The sequence below is a fragment of the Anguilla anguilla genome, chromosome 4 (genome assembly GCF_013347855.1).
Source record: "Anguilla anguilla isolate fAngAng1 chromosome 4, fAngAng1.pri, whole genome shotgun sequence".
Taxonomy (NCBI): domain Eukaryota; kingdom Metazoa; phylum Chordata; class Actinopteri; order Anguilliformes; family Anguillidae; genus Anguilla; species Anguilla anguilla.
Window position 1 is genome coordinate 47,455,910 of NC_049204.1, and position 17,339 is coordinate 47,473,248.

At 41.9% G+C, this 17,339-nt stretch overlaps 2 protein-coding genes across 3 annotated transcripts in view; one reads left to right on the forward strand and one right to left on the reverse strand.

Moving 5' to 3' along the window:
* Positions 1-17,339, forward strand: part of acad11 (acyl-CoA dehydrogenase family, member 11) — a 45,528-nt gene that overhangs the window by 20,094 nt on the left and 8,095 nt on the right. Inside the window, exons 14-17 of the mRNA XM_035414942.1 lie at positions 14,042-14,111; positions 16,265-16,350; positions 16,653-16,724; positions 16,995-17,149. Coding sequence (XP_035270833.1) covers positions 14,042-14,111; positions 16,265-16,350; positions 16,653-16,724; positions 16,995-17,149 — 383 coding nt within the window. The remainder of the gene's footprint in view (positions 1-14,041; positions 14,112-16,264; positions 16,351-16,652; positions 16,725-16,994; positions 17,150-17,339) is intronic.
* ackr4b (atypical chemokine receptor 4b) lies at positions 4,708-10,069 on the reverse strand. 2 transcript variants are annotated; one of them, XM_035414947.1, is made up of 2 exons: positions 9,834-10,069; positions 4,708-6,121 (listed from the first exon to the last, which is right to left on the reverse strand). In XM_035414947.1, the coding sequence occupies exon 2, from the start codon at positions 6,111-6,113 to the stop codon at positions 5,034-5,036; it is 1,080 nt and encodes a 359-aa protein (XP_035270838.1). In that variant the 5' UTR covers positions 6,114-6,121; positions 9,834-10,069; the 3' UTR covers positions 4,708-5,033. The 2 variants fall into 2 exon arrangements, with proteins under 2 accessions (XP_035270838.1, XP_035270837.1); XM_035414946.1 differs by having other exon boundaries at positions 9,782-10,062.

Sequence of the window (17,339 nt, forward strand, 5' to 3'; positions counted from 1 at the left end):
TTATGTTAGCTAGTATGTTCCTTGTCTAGTGGTGTAACTTTTGATGTTTTCAGTCACTGAACAAATGGCTTGCAAATAAATGTGCTGCTCGTTAGGGAGTCTATGACTCTTATCTTTCATCATAGTCCCCCAGCCTTATGGTTATGATAAATGACTTGTTGTACTTTTATAATCTATAATATTTATGTGGCTGTATAGAAATCTTCCAGAGAACAGAGCCCACAACATGCTAATAAGTTTTTTGTACATGGATGCTTATGAACTGTACACAATGTGACTTGAGACTCAAGAAATTCAAGATTCAAGAAAGAAAATGGTATTTATGCTCATTAAATTGTAGACTGCTCTTGATTATCTGATTACAGCTGATAACCCAATAAATTCAGGCTCCCCTCTTTTGCAAAATGTATATGCTAAATGTTTTGCAATAATCTCTGTTGCCTTTTAAATTTGAAAAGCAATTAAGATTTTTCCACTGTAGGAAGTCATATTTTTATGGACACGCATATTTTTATGAAAACTGCCTCAGGCGTGCACAAACAGGTCTAGGCTGCTTTCATATGTGAGCATTCCATGATCTTTACATAAGCATAAATAAAATAGTGTTCTCATGCAGGACTAAGCACAGCCAATTGCCCTTAGTGTCTGGATGTGGTTTTTGTGGCTAAGAGGTCAACCTGAGAAACGTTATGTGAATCATAAAATAGCCATGAATAGGGAAGTCGTGCAATGCAGCAATCGAGTGTTGTGGCTTTTGTCTTGCAAAAAGAACACAAGAGAACAAAATTCTAAATGTTATGCAAGACCATGCACTCATCATATAGCCTTCATTGTTTGATTCAGCTTTCTTAAAGGCCTGTAGTACAATAGCTGTAGCAGAAGCCCAGAACATGTCCCCCTGGCAGTCCCACAGGGCTGGCTGAGGCCAGACCAGAAGCAGGAGTATGTTAAAGAGCATGTGCTCAGCACTGAGAATCAGTCACTGGGAGACTTGTAGCGTTCTCCAGCGCTGTGAGGCGCAGTGTCGTTCAGTGCTTCTCAGTGCTGCTAACCCAGCTCTGCCGCAGCATGTCACATCAGTGCAGCTGTGAGGCCTCGGCCACACGCCTTATTTCAAGGGGATTATCCTTGAGAAAAGGACAGGAAGCCTTTAATTGTGCTGCGGAGCGTATAAGATCAGGCATGCGCATGAGACAGGATGCATACCCATGTTATTAAGACTGACTTTTTTTTTTTTGGTCTTTCCTGTAAGGAAAACCTTTTCTTGCAACAGGCTTGATACATGTAAAATTACAGTAACATATTGTTCAGGGATTGTCTGTCTGTTTTTGTAAAAATAGTTTTGGATCCGGAAAGTCCCATATCCTGTGTCCTGTTGTGACTTTGGTTGGCCTTGGGGACTTAATGGTTGCAGTGTATTGTTTGCATTCTTCCAACTTTGATATACTTTAGACGTGGTCTTTATCATGTCGATAGGAAACAAACCTGAGGCTCCAATTAGCAAATGAATGTCAGCCAAGTACTGAACGAAGGGAAACAAGTGCGGTGTCACATGCAAAGAGAGTACGTGTGATCACTCTTGGAATTTAGCAGAAAGAAGTGTGCTCATTTAAGAAGGAGAAAAGCACACATTGATGGGCCTGTAGTGTATCTCAAGTGTTCTGTTTTAAATAGCTGTTTACTCTGGCAGTCACAAACTGCCACCAGGTAAATGGTGTGACTAAACTGAATGACATGTTCAGACTTGATCTTTTTTTTAATGTTCACCAGTTATTCACTTGTGCTCACTTTTGGGGTTTTTAGCTTGTTTTACCTCATAAAGAGTGAGCACTATTGACTATTGTAGCCAAACCTCTGCAATTTTGTGGTGGTAGTGCTTCTTGCCTTGCTGTAATTTGCCTTCATTTCCCAGACTATTATATGCATTTGCTTATCTGTTGAGTCCTTGTAGTGACCTCTCACAGCATACCATATGTTAGGGATTATCTTCAAACCTTGGCTGATATGGGCCAGGGGGGGGAGTTCCCTTTATCTTGCATCTTTGTATATTTTACACAGTGATTTAGAATAACTGACTGGGAAATGTGCTTTTTTAATTTAAAGCAACGTGCTGAGTAAATGACAACCACAAAAAGCAGCAAAAACAACAAGGTTCATGTCATGATTGCCTACTGAAGCTGTCTGGAATCTGTATGAAAAGACTGCTTTTTCTTTCTTCCACCAAAGGCACTGACTAGCCCGCTCAACGTGAGTGACAAATTCCACAGTTATACACTCACCGGCCACTGTATTAGGTACACCTTGCTAGTACCGGGTTGGTGGTCTGCTGCTGTAGTCCATTCGCTTCAAGGTTTCAACGTGTTGTGCATGCAGAGATGCTCTTCTGCATACCTCGGTTGTAACGAGTGGTTGTTTGAGTTACTGTTGCCTTTCTATCAGCTCGAACCAGTCTGGCCATTCTTCTCTGACCTCTGCCGTCAACAAGGCATTTACGCCCAGAGAACTGCCGCTCACTGGATATTTTATCTTTTTCTCTGTAAACCCTAGAGATGGTTGTGCGTGAAAATCCCAGTAGATCAGTAGTTTCTGAAATACTCAAACCAGCCTGTCTGGCACCAACAACCATGCCACGTTCAAAGTCACTTAAATCACCTTTCTTCCCCATTCTGATGCTTGGTTTGAAATTCAGCAGATCGTCTTGACCATGTCTACGTGCCTAAATGTATTGAGTTTCTGCCACTTGATTGGCTGATTAGATATTTGCGTTAACGGGTGCAGTTTGCAGTTGAACAGGTGTACCTAATAAAGTGGCCGGTGAGTGTACATGCGATTCTCAATCTGTCATATTGGCATTATTCATATGAGGAGAAAGAACTGTGCTCTGTTTTTGTAATGCTGCTTAAGAACAAGAAGACCAGCTGAACTGTTTGGCACTGATTTTGGAAACGCGAAGGAGGAACTCCTTTGATTTAAGAGGAAAGCATGGGTGGAGGCCCTACAGTTTTATCTCTGTGAAGGCAAATAAAGAAAGCCAAAATAAATAAACACTAAACAGCAGGAGAAACAGTAATGCGAACATAAAGACATAGGAGCAGGAAGAGAGATTTGTATAAGATCTACATTTCAGACTAGTAAGCTTCATATTGTTCTGATTGTAAATACGCTGAAGGTAATCGGAATAAGCTTAGGCCTCCCCGGAAGAGCACCAACACAGAGCTAGACCAGCCCATGGAGCCAGCTGTGCATGAAGGCTTTTAATCTGCTGCCATAAACATTCACTCTGCCCACTTCCAGGCAGCACTATGACTAACTGTTTCTGCGCAGAGTAGACGGCATCTGTGCCAGCGTTTATTTACATTAACGCCAGCATTAGCATTGCCACGAATCAAGCTTAGCCTTTTTTATGTTTTTAACATTACAGCGTTTATTTTTGTAATTAGCTATGGTTCTGGGAGTCATTAATATTACGTTCATAGGACTTTATACAAGTTACTATTGCTGGTTCTGTTCATATGATATATTTTCTACAGTTGTACTGGTCAGATGATGTTGATTCAAACTGATTTCAAAGACTCTGTAAAGGTCGCATGTTGAAGCAATTTTTTGAGACAAACAAATAGTGCTGCGACTTGAAGGCAGAAATATCACTGAAAGAAGCACAAATCAGACAAGATATCTGTCAAAATCACAGAAACCTTTTAGCTTCAAAAACACATTTTACCCAAACAGGTAAAATCAGAATTTTGCAAGTAACAGTAGTACATAAAGGCGATTATTTAATGTAGAACTTTTGGGAAATAAATTCAAAAAATCTCTATGAATTGCACCGAAATATCAGTAATCATGGTAGTATGTGGGTTTTACAACCAGTGGTTGTAACTAGCAAATAGTGAGTAAATGGTAAGTGGACTGCATTTATATGGCACTTTTATCCACAGCGCTTTACAATTGATGCCTCTCGATTGATTCACCAGAGCAGTTAGGGGTGAGGTGTCTGAGTACAGAAATGACTTAATTTGAGGTTTAATGTTTATTTTGAATGCACTTGTTTGGATGGAACCTGGATTGAGGCATGTGTTTGTATGCTGTGTGCATTTCAGTGCACATAGTTTAAAAATCCTTAAACTCCCACGAAGCTACTGCATTTTGTTGCCAGTGTTCATTTGGTGAAAAGGCAGCATGGAGCAGTCTATGAGTAAAGACAGTGTTTTGTGTGGAGAAGCCCTTGTGTTCTCTCTCTGAAAAGCAGCTGGAGGATTCCGGCTGAGAGACTGCCATCTTACCACACGGCAGATGTTTGAGGTTCTTAAAGATAATTTCAAAAGAAAACGTTAAATGCTTATTCTGAGAAATTTATTTTCCTTCAGTGCCTCAGTATAGTTCTGGAATGGGACTGTGCCTCATGTTTCTCAAATCCCATTTTCCTTCTTTGTTTTGTGGAATTACCCGGCTTTAACCTGACAACATTCCTAGTAATTGAATTTCCCGGATTTTCCAGAGCCGCCTAATGTCTTAAAATCAGACGCGCATGTTCTTCTGAGCCAGTTACAGTGGTAATATGAAACTGATTGTGTAGAAAGTGGCTTTTCCACATCATTCAGTGGGCCAAAAACATCATGGATAATGATTTTGGGCAAAGGATTGTTTCTAATTTAGTTAAAGGATTTTTAGTGGATAATCTGTATTAAAGAGTAATGGCTTCAAATATTTTTTTCAAATATTTTTATCGTTATAATTCAGTATAATACATAAATAAGTGAAATCAAGGGTCATCATACAAATCTGTCATTTTCACTTGACATTTTAGTACATATTCTATGAAACTATACAAATACACAAATATACAGGTCTCACATAGTCTGATAAATCGGTTAATCTGTAGTGCTGTACAATCAGTGCGCTATGTGAACCATGGTCTGCAAATATGTTGAAGCCTTTTTGTTGAGTGTGATCTACGTAAGGTGCTTAGTTCCTGCAGTCCCTGGCACGCACGGCTGCCACTCGCGGTCACGCAGTGCCACAACCTCAGCCCCTTACATGGTGAACGTGGTGGTGTCCTCTGAGGCGGAGTGGGAGTTGAGGGAGATCTCCACCGGCGGCTCGTTTCTGTGGCGGTAGCGCCTCCGCCTCTGGCCCAGGCTCTTCATGACCTTGAGGACGTGCTGGCGGAAGGAGGCCCCGATGAAGGCGTACAGGATGGGGTTCAGGCAGCTGTGGCTCAAGGCCAGGCTCTCTGTGATCTGCATGGCTATGTCCAGGCTCTTGCTGACCTCACATTGGGTCACCAGAGCGTAGATGATGTCCATGGCCCGGCAGAACTTCACTATGTTGTAGGGCAGCTGGGTGGCAATGAACACGCCCACCACCGCCAGCAGGACCTTGAAGGCCCTCCACTTCTTCCCCTGCGTCACGTCCGGAATGTTCTGGAGGGCTCGGGCCACCCTGGAGTAACAGAATATCATGACCAGGAAGGGCAGCAAGAAGCCCAGCACCACCTCCAAGATCTCCAAGGTGGCCTTGGTCGGGCGGGCCATGCTGGTGTGGTAGACAGGGATGCAGGATTTCCTGACCACGCCATGCTTGACGGTGGTGAAGACCATGTCCGGCAGGCCCAGGACGAAGGCCACCACCCAGACCAGCAGGCAGACCAGCAGGCAGTGCCTCCGTCTGACGGCTCTGGCCGCGGCTCCGTTGGACACGGCCAGGTAGCGGTCCACACTGATGCAGGCCAGGAACAGCATGCCGCAGCCGAAGTTCATGCTGTAGAGGGCGGAGGTCATTTTGCACATGCCCACGCCCAGCTCCCAGCCGTTCACCGCATCCACCGCCCAGAACGGCAGCGTCAGCAGCAGCAGCAGGTCAGCCACCGCCAGGTTCAGGATGTACACGTCCGTCATGGTCTTCAGCCTTTTGTAATAAATGTAGACGGCCACCACCAGTGAGTTTCCCGCCAACCCCACCACCAGTGCCAGGGCGTACATTATGGGTAGGAATACCTTGGCGAAGGAGCGGACCTCCTCCTTGTCACACACCGTGTGGTAGTCATAGTAGCTGAAGTTGGTGTCATTGTCATAGTCAAAGTATGTGTAATCTTGGTCCTCCATGGCCTCCATGATGGTTTCTAGAGTGGAAAAAAAGAGAAAAGATGGTTTGATTCATTCATTGTATTATTTTTATCTTTTTATTATTATATATTAATATACATGAATATATTACTTAAAATAAGATTGAAATTTAATTTAACTCTTATTCACAAACTGAAGATTTTGAAGAAAATCACAGTCAATATAAAATTACACATACCACCGAATCCGACAATTATTAGGTATAATTTCTTCTTTCTTTTCTCAGTCTCCCAGGGCTCAGCAATAAGGAGTGCCCACTGGCCCAGGCCACTATGAGATTACTTTGGGCTAATCGATTGATCTGTCACTTGCCCAATCAGGCCAGTACCTTCAGTAAATCATATTGAAGAGAAAGAGATTTTACCTTCCTCTTTCTACACTACAACTTGATCATTTCTGTACAAATGCTGGTTTATCAATAATTAACTTCACAGCTTTATCATTCATTAATTTTTGTAACGTTTAAACTAACCTACTTTAAACGTTACAGCTCATTTTAATCAATAGTTATATCGATCAACATCTCAATCGGTTTGCCAGATATACTCGTAAGACAAAACTTGTATTTATTGAAGTAAATAATAAGGGTAGCTATCTAGCCAACTCATCTACCGCGACTAATGGAGCAAACTAGATATTATTCGGTTAAATTGCAAAGCATCCCATCTAGAAATTCTAAATCCTTTGGCAGAGAAGTCATCTACAATTTCTAACATTTTGCATCTGCAATTGGTCAAAACCACTCTGAAGCTCATCCACAATTTTGGTGGCAGCGGTGATGGCAAGATGTTCATATTTAACAAAGTATTTTTTTGCTTTTTTTTTGTCTGTATAGTCTTCTTTAAAAAGTGGTTATATTGATTTTGGTACCTGGGCCAGTGATATGTACCTGGAGCATGCAGAACTCTGAACTACTGGCCTAATTGGGCCAAGAGAAAAAATACTGACGTCCAGTCCTGTCTCTTAAAATTTTATCCCCCCCCTTGGGTATGCCATTACAGGATTTGTGAGTAATGGCTGATAGCACTTCAGGGATGTTCAGAAATGTTCTAACTCCCTTTTTGTTTTGTCCCTTTTTTGTTGTAATACTAGATGGCTCACCAGTGACTCAGGCAGTAGTTGTAAAATGTAGACCCAGTGTGAAGTGCTGAATCTATTTATATTTATTCAATATAAACAGACTTTTCTTGGTAAAGTAATACAGCTGTTCTACACAGTGCACAAAGTGAAGGAGAGGATTGGAGTGGCCAACTGTATGTTGACAACAACAACTACTACATACAAGAACAACAATGATAGATATGTGTGATTGTTCCCTCGTTTCCCTTACAAAATGTTCAAAAAAACACAAGGTAACAATTTGCTTTTAAATGACTTAAAGCAGGGGTGTCCAATCTTATCTGAAAAGGGCCAGTGTGGGTTCAGGCTTTTGTTTTAGCCCAGCACTGAGAAACAACAAGACTATTTTTTCCCTTGCAGCCACATGTAGTCTAACTGCGGTGTGAGACCCATATGAGGGAAGGTAGTTGAATTGCTAAATGAGCTGTCCTCTGTTCCTCTGAATCATTTTCACGAAGAGCCTTCCAAGGAAAGTTTTAAGTGGTCTGAAGTTAAACATTGTGAGAAATCACAGAGCATCAGTTGCAGTCCGAATGATCCATAGGCCACAGCTACGCACAGGTGTGCACTCTGTGAGCTTGGCATTCGCCGTATTATGGGCTGACTTAGCTCCAAGATGCTGGTAATTACGGTGAATTTAGCACCTGCCTGTCTTCATAGTATAAAATTGCACTCTCTCAAAACGTCTTTTAAGTCCAAAGTAGGCTACTTACTGTTTGTAAGGCGAGTGGGTTGTGTAGTTAGGGGAATGTTGGCATTTGCAGTTAGACCAATATTTATTTTAAGCTCACTACCTCGCGTTTCTTTTCATCTTAAATATTGTCAGCTGAGATTCGAGCGGTGCTGTTCCTTCTCACGGCAATGGGTCAGAATGTAGGAAGCCAGCAGGGACACGGACCTTATTCTTGGTTTACTGACAGATCTTTGTTTGGGGAATGGAAATTCTCTGTCTGTGTGTCATGTTAATAAACAGGTCAGAATTTCAGCAGGATGCTGTGGCAGCGCGTGAGCTGTGTGTGTGTAAATGAGTGAGAACTCGGCGCTTAAATGAGCTGCATAAAAACTGAGCCGTAAAATTGGGGTCAGTGTCCCTGTATGTTTTCTCCAGTGTTAACACTGGCCTTTTGTCATATTCCATGACTCACCACTGGAAGTATTATGTCTTGGAAGTATATTCTGTGTAATGGAGTTGCAGCTATTAAGAGACTCACTGTGTTAAGAATTTCAAATACGGAAACGTTTTAAAATTCAAACAGCCTACCTACATTTCAAAGTTACAAAGACAATTTGCATATGGGCATTTTATTATAATTATAATTTATTATAATTATTAAAATTATTATGCATTATTTATGTATTGTTAGCATTTAACTTCCTGATGTAACTGTAATGGGGTCTTTAAAATTTCTAGTACTACAGTACTATGTTTAATACCCTGTTCCCTATGATGTAAATTGATCATATTAATTTAGCGATGCTATGTAAAAGTACCAAGATTATTTATGAAATAATTATTTCACAATTATTCTTTTTTTGTTATGTTACTTGTGTGTATTACTGTACATCTCACTCTCTCTCTCTGTACTATATGACAGTTGGAAATAATGACATTTTATGATACAGTTACTGATTAAATATTATGGTTCTATTTTCCATGTGTTGCAGCACAAGTTACATTACATTACATGTATTTAGCAGATGCTTGTATCCAAAGCAACGTACAAAAGTCCATATCAAGGTTACCATTTCATTGTATAAAGTGAGCTGAATACATGCAATTTTAATCTACTTTTTAAAAAACCTAAGTCCAGAAAACTTGACAGAAAATAAATTAGCAGGACAAAAAAAAACGAAAAAACAAAAACAAATCACAAACACACACACACACACACACACACACACACAGACACACACATAAACTAAGCCTTTGAAATTAAGGTTTTTAAAAAACCTTTTGAAATGTTGACCTGTGTACTAAAGGTAAAGGTTTGGGGAGGATATCTGTTTTCTGTGAGAACAAGATAACAGCACAATAAATGAATGTCCCTCTGGTGTCTAATTTTACATACATTGCTTGCATGATAATTCAGGGCTGCCTCTTTTACACTGTAGGTTCATATTTCCCTTTCACCGTCTCTTTAGGTCTCTATAAATCTCTGCCAACGCGCCAAAAAAAAAAAAAAAAAAAAACGCTCTGATGACTGTTCTAGCTCCTGAAAGTTGCCTGAAAACAGTCACGCAACTTTCCGATTTCTTTCTTTCATGGCCTCAATAAAGAAGTCTAAACATTAATGCAGGATCAAAATTGAGTAATATGCACTACTATATAGTATGTAGTAAAATTATTTAGACAGCCTCTCGGTTATTTTCTTTGATGTGTTGTAATTCTCTCTCTCTCACTCTTTATCTTTCTCTCTCTTTCTCGCTATCTCTGTTCATATTATAACAAGCACGTACACACTTATTTGCTCTAATCAAAGAAATATCAAAACGGGTCAATCAAAACTCTAGTGTGTGTAATATATGCTCAAGCTTACCGTCTCTCGTTGGGAAAAAAAGTCCTCAGATGAGCCGCAACGCTGAACGTACCTCTTCCGCTGTCACTGTCAAAACATTAGAAACTCCCGTGAAGGTCTTGACAGAGTCTGACACTACTGCGCTCTGGAGTCCATGGGATCCTTGTGCGGGACTCACCCTTCTCTCAGGGATAGAATTACAGGCGCAGTTCCAGCACTGCACTGTGTGGACTGTGCCCTGAGTGTGCGTGAGCCAAGTGGAAGCAATGCATTAGCCAGGTTCTGCCTTTCTTTTGAAATTTGCACAGATAATTAGGGGAATTGTTACTTCACAGGGTGGGGAATTTTTATTATTCTTTGAAACTTGGCGAATGTGTTGTTTGCTTTTTTTTAAAGTTTAAGTGATATCAAATAACAGTGTTGTCATAGATTTTGTCACCGTCCAGTGTAAATACTCACCACGTGATCTTAAATACAGGAAAGCATTGTGTTGTGTCTTCAGTTTACAGGAATACTGCATTTTACCTTGTGCATATAGAAGTCATTCTGTATACATAACAATGTATGTAATTCTTAGCAACAGTAAATGCTTAGAAAAAGGATCACTGCTTATTGTTTATTTATTGTACTTAGTGTAAAATCAGTCATTTTACGTATTATTTTCCAAATATTATTTATAAATTGTTGATTATATTTTAAGAGAATGTCACTGTTTTCCTCCCCACATGATTCCTTAGAAAAGAAGGGTGGGTTAAAATCCCAACCGACTTCAGATTTGAAATTAGATATGAACAGCAGAGCATTGTGATGTGCAGCAGGTTGCAGTGTCGTTTTTGCTCTTGGCGGTAGGTGTTCTGTCTGAATGCAAAGCAGCCTGCTTTGTACACTGCAGAGGAAGGAGACTCGTAGGCCGCTTGGTCCTTATTGCAGGATGTCTATTAAATGTGTACATTCAAAAGGAAGAAAAGGAAATGGCTGCCTCTTGCTTTTAATGGATGGCCACAGATTTTCAAATAGTTTTCAAATAGTGTTTAATGTTGCACATGGTTGACGTCTGATTTGATATAAAATAACTGTCTGTTCCACAAAGGCCCCCCGCGGAGATAATACGGCCATCCAGTACGAAATTTCGAATTTCTGTAACCAGTAGCTTATTTTTCAGGGCTGAAATGTGTGCACTGTGTGTTGCGCTCTGATGAGTTCTGTTATGTAACAGGCCGTTGAGAACCCAGCATTTTTGTGGTGGTGCGGTATGCTTGTACTCTGAGCCCATTCCCTCCCGCCGATAGGAAAGCAGAGTTTACTCTGGTCCTTTGTCACTTTGTTTTGCCCTTTGGGGACGTGCAGGGACGTGACTGGCACATGTCTGTTAAGTTCGTTTTCTTGGTTTATTTGTTTTTATTTTTGTCGTTAAGGGCATTTATGTAAGAGATGTGACTCGGGCACTCTGTCACAAAAACACATGCCGGCCAGCCTCCGGGAAAGCTTATGCTAACTCGACATGCTGAAAATTGCAAGCAGATGTGTTTTACAGGTGTTTTATGGCATGTTTTATGTGTTTTGTTATGTGCCTAATTGCATCAGTGATTTTTTGTTTGTTTGTTTTCTTTTAATTTCATTTTTTACACTGTTCTGTCATGCTCCACTTCTGTGTATTCGGCATAGCATCAGTAGCCTTTTCTCAGTATTTATTTGTATAGTCACGCCCTTTGCATTCTATGGGTAGGTTTAATTTATTTTCGAAATCAATGCATTTGCACTGTGCTTTGTGTACACCAGTGGGTTTGTGTGTTTGCTTGCATGTGCATGAGTCTGTGTGTGCGTGTGTACGTGTGTGTGTGTGTGTGATTGTGTACATGCATGTGTGTGTGTGAGTGTGTGCGTGCGTGCATGTGTGCGTGCGCATGAGGAATGGGAGGACTTTATGTACACATGTACACATGTCGCACACCCATTTCTGGCGAACGTACATTTTTATCATTCCAAGCATAGTCTCCAGCACATAGCTGTGGAAGGCCTGCTGGGTCCTGTGTTTGTCTCTGACGTGAGAATCCAAATTTGGTTAGCACCAAGCAAATGTTATTTATCCTCTTTAAGAGCACACAGCAGATAGACATCACTTTGTTTTCTTTCTCTGAATGAGGTCGCAAAGGATTCTGTTAAATTATTCTGTTAAGTGTTGACTTTTAGGTTTTTCCTAATTTACACAAAAAATATGATTTGATTTTTTAAAATTTCATTTTAAGACTATTCTTGAATACTGCACGATAATTTACAGTATATTATATTCATTCTTGTCAAGGAGAATACGTCATTGTGGACCTTCTTGTGGTTCTCAGTTGATTTTAGCACCAAATATTTCAAGTGTGTCCTCAATTGCAAATGTCAGTCAAAAAGTAAAATATTCTAGAATACGAATGACATTGTTTTGTATGAGAACAGGTCCAAAGTAGTGTGTTCATTGTAGTAATCTCTAAATATTGGAACAGCTGTCACGCAGCTGAAATTCAGTCAGCCAGTACATCACAAACAACTCCTTTCCGTGGTATTTTGATCTAGATTGATTAAGCAAGAGAGACATGTTTTTACACCTGAGTGAGGTTCAAAGGTAGATGTTATAGCATAAATTGTTCACAAGTCATGCATCATTACATTATTTGCTTAGCAGTAGATGTCTAAATCTACATTCAATTTGACACATCCACTCTTTTAGCTGGATATTCACCATTAAAGCGTCATGTTAAGCACCTCGCTCGAAGGTAAAACAGTAGGGCCCCACCTAGGAATTTAACGGCTTCATAACCACAGTGTGTCATCCAGGAAAGCATGTTTTTATACGATTCCTACGTGCATCAGTCCATGCACACCACTGGCTACTCTTTCCCACTTCCTATGTACTGGTGGAGAACTATGACAAGTGCTATTTCTTTGTTTTTTTTGTTTTTTTGTTTGTTTTTTTTTTTCAGACTTTTTGGTCTATCTGTTTGTTTTGAGTACTAGGGAGTCAGAGAAATTCTTCAGAATTTATGTAAACAGGAAACCGGCCTTGTGGGTCATCCCGCACCCTTGCCCCTGGGTACAGAGCACTACTGTCCCGAGGGACTGTTGGCCACTCGGGTGGAAACCCCGCCTTGTGCCCCGTGTCGCGTAAGGCAGGGCTGGAGCGCTGGAGCGCTGGAGCGCTGGGACAGATGTGTGCAGACTCAGCCCCTCCTCAGAAGGCAGACAGCGACAGGAAGGTCAGCTGTCTTCATTCTTAGGTCCGCATCGCCATCTGCACTCAGACACCACTCTCTGGTGTTTTGGGTTAGCGTGGTCATGGTGAATTCCTCAACAGGCCCCTGTGCATCCTGCCTCAGCAATCCGAAAGCACATCATCGTTGCTCAGACATGTTCATTACTCATGTCCTGTGTGGGGAAGAACTTGTAATGCAGCTGTAAATGGTCACACGTTTGACAGACATGCTCAGTCTTCAGCGGCTTGGCTATAAGAGGCCATTACAGAATGGGGGTGGAGATGTGATCACATGTAAAGGAGGCATAGGAATATTGAGTTTTTGGTTGGCTGGCTTGTACACTTTTTCTGTTGTGGGTATTAGACTAAAGTTACTGATTACGCTGCTTTTTCTTCCCTTTTTTTCCCAAGTGAACTATGTCTTATCAGAAACTAATTGTGAAGTTCTTAGACGTGTGTTTGTGTCTGTGTGTGTCTTTGTGCCTGCATGTATGTTTGCACTTGTAGGTGGATGGTGGTATCTGTCCAAATCTGTACATACATATCTGTGTGTTCAAACACATTTTTTCTCAGGGAAAACCCGTAAAGGAACACTAGAACTCATTCCTCACCCTGGTTCTCTGGTATGAATGTGCAGGACGTATCAGTGTGTCTGTTATACCTTCAGGCAGACCCATGCTGCACCCAAATGCATAGTTTGGGTTATATGTAAATACTGATAAATATCAGGAAAATGGAGCCATGTAAACTGTGATTGATGTCAGCAAAAGGTCATATTGTTGTCAGAGAAATCTTTTCCACACCACCTCATATAGTTTTAGATCAATATATCTGTGAAAGGGGGAAAAATAAACCAGACCTAAAGATCACTGTGCGGTTTTTGCAAGGAACACTTGCACAGTTTTCCGTCGACAAAGCTAACCATGCCTGACGTTAAACAACGAATAGAAATCCACGAATGTATGCCTGCCATGTTGAAATAATTACTGCCTATAACCTGGATGTTCGAGTCATTTGACATCTTCTTTGTGCTGGATTCTTTTCAGGAGCTGGCAACCCTGACTGTAAGGTGGCCATTGTGCTGTGCAAGAGCGTGTCACCGAACTCCTCCCAAAGGTAAGTCTGTGTTTGCTTTGTCCTTTTGGTACAGTCACCTCAATGAAATTGAATAAAGAAATGGATGAACATGTCCTAGTAATTTTTTTTCCTTTCGTTTTAAATGAAAGGGAATTGGTTCAGCAGAAGAAAAGCAGGCCAACTGTCTGACAGATCCCACATTTTCCAGATTTAAGAGGATTGGTTTAGGCCTTGGTTGGTTTAGCTCTTCTATGAAAGTTTCTGACAACAGAACTCACCGAATCATGCTTTTAATTATCTGGGAGGGGAAAAAAATGGCAACGAATTAAGGATGTTGCGAGATTTTGCTATTACATAAAAACATTCCTTATAAAAGAATTCCCCTGCTGGACACACCTATTCTCAACACCATAAAAGAGGCAGGGGTAAGAAAATGCTGGGATATCCTAACACCGCCCGGCTGAACTGCATGATTCATTTTCTTTCGTGTAAATTCCCTCTCTGCTGTACTCTAAGATCCATTAACCACACCCAGCTCTCAGAGTTCTCTAATTTTTTCCACCACCGTGGTTTTTCCCTTTATGAATAATGGAAAGTGATTAAAAACATTTTCCTGGCTGAAGTGGACCAACTAAGTTGTTAAGGGACAGGGAGTAATCTTACTCTTCTGGCTAATGTAAGCTGCATGTTCAAGTAGATAAAATAAAATAAATCATCTCCGTGAGTGAAGAAAATGAAATACACATGGCTGATTGTGAAAGTGTATCCAGGTGTAAAGAGTAAAGTATTCGTTTTTTTTAGCTTTTTCTTTTTATTTATTTTTTATTCCGTGGTGATGAATGAACCGTTGGCTGTGCAAAATCCAGTTTGTGGATTTGTGTACGATTCACCCACACATTCACACTCACAGCACAACCACACGTTTCTCTCCTGCACGTTCAAGTTCACACAGTCTCAGAACTGCAATCGGTGATGTCAGTCAGAGCAGCTCTGCCCCTCACTTTTGACCTTTGGGCGGGCGGGGCTGTTGTGGGCTGGGCGTTGTGGGCAGAGCATTCCTCTGTCAGAGCTCTGGCTTTTCCCTGAAGGTGGGGCAGTCCGCAGGAATTTTACACGTTTGGCGCCAAATCCCGCGTACCGCCGTGCAACATCATGCCGCCTTGCGCCGGCGCTACATCACTGATGGCATATTTTGTAATCGTTTTGTGTTGTTTTATATGGCATTGCATTTGTTTTTGGAACACGTCTGAAGCGTTTGTAGCCGTTTGATTTAGTCTTGTTTCCACAAGACTTACTCTAACCACACCTAAACCACACCTTTGCCAGTAGTGGAGTTTACACTGAAGCTGTGAAGTGCTTCCCTAAGCCCAACCCTTATCCTTCATCCTAGTTAAGGCGCAAATTGTCTCACAATTTAACTCTCACAACACGGCGCTGTTATCTCGCTGTCGGCTGGTTGGCGCAACAATATGCAGTATAACTGCCAAAAACGTTTAGATGTGTTGGAGTACTTTGTTTACGCTTCTGTAAAACTGCAGTGGAACATCCTTGTCTAAGCCAGACTTTACTGTCTTCTGCCATGTGTACTCTTCCGAAGCTCATCCAGCAGGAAATTAGAAAAACTTCTTGCTTCCACTGTTGAAATAAACCGTGACTGAGTACCGCTTTGTTTGCAATAAAAAGAAGATGGATATTGTCCATGTGGCAGTGTTTTGGTCTGTGCTCTTAGATAGCAGGGACGACAGTAGATTGGTAATTGAGGAGGGTCCTGTGAGTTCAGGACAGTGTCTCTTCAGTTTCAGGTGAGCCTGCTGTGCTGTTTTCGATAGGACGGGAGACTGCTATCTCCGTCCCCCACCCCGTCCTCTTGAAGCGTCACCTCTGCCAGACCGGCCCCTCTTGACGCGCCGCGTCTGAGGGACTTCATTAATCTTTCACAGCCACGCAGGAAATTTCACCTCGCTCTCCTCCTGAACGGCCCGGCCATTAAAATTCAGAGCCTGCGCCTCGGCCAAACAGCCCCCCAGGCTCCTCTCAAAACTGACGGCCATGTCTGCCCAGCGGTCGCCAGCGACCTTGGAAAAACTTGTCCTCTTTTTCTCTCTTTCCATTCTTCTCTATTTCTCTATTCTTTAAGAGTGGCTTTTTGCAGTCTGATGAAGTTTTTGTGTGTGTGTGTTTTTTTTTTTCAGGCACAAGCAGCACAGTATGATTCTGGTCCCATTAGACACACCAGGCGTGCAAATCATCAGACCTCTGACAGTGTTTGGGCAGGACGGTAAGACCCCCACCCCCCACCCCCCCTTTTTTTTGTAATGAAGCGAGAGCCTTTTCAGTGTGTGATTTCATCCTTTAATAATGCTAATGCTAACCATCTTTGTGCTGCGAGGGCCATGTGGCTCCCGTCACACGTGCTGACATACGCATTCTGTCAAATTCCATTTCAACACCTGGAAAAGAGATTGAAAACAACCAGAGTGTGCATGCCGCATTTTTTCTTGAGTTCTGTATTCAAATATTATGAATCGCTGCTGATTGTCCAAGTGAGCATGGTCCGCTTATCTGAACTTATCCATCCAGATGCCATGCACGGCGGACATTTTGAGATACACTTCAATAGCGTGTGTGTGCCTCTGTCCAACATCCTTTTAGGTAAGACTGGATTCCTTTCAAAGTGATTTTTGAATTGCGATTTTTGTGCTGGGTATCAATTTTCTGTGACTGCTAAGTATAAGGGTGCTATAATATAGATTTAAACAGATATAATGGTTTATATATTAACAAATTGAGTACTTTTATGGACAGTTGAATATATTTGTAAACAGGAATAGATTATGTAGGCATGAAAACAGGTGGTTTTGGGGCGTATGTTGTCGGTGGTGGGGAGGGGGAGGAGCTGAAGTGTACTGCTTTATCCCACAGGTGAGGGTTGCGGGTTCGAGATCGCCCAGGGGCGGCTGGGACCCGGGCGTCTGCACCACTGCATGAGGGCCGTGGGCCTGGCTGAGAGAGCCCTGCAGCTCCTGAGCCAACGGGCCGCAGACAGACACGCCTTCGGGAAGAAGCTGTACCAACACGTGAGTGTGTGTGTGTGTGTGTGTGTGTGTGTGTGTGTGTGTGCGTATGTGTGTGTGTCTGTGCATGCGTGCATGCGTGCATGCGTGTACATGTGCATGTGACCCTGCGTTTGTGTGCAGGGACTTTACTGCACCACCTAGCTTCTTCTCTCTCTCACACACACAACCACACCCACACACGTGCAGAAAG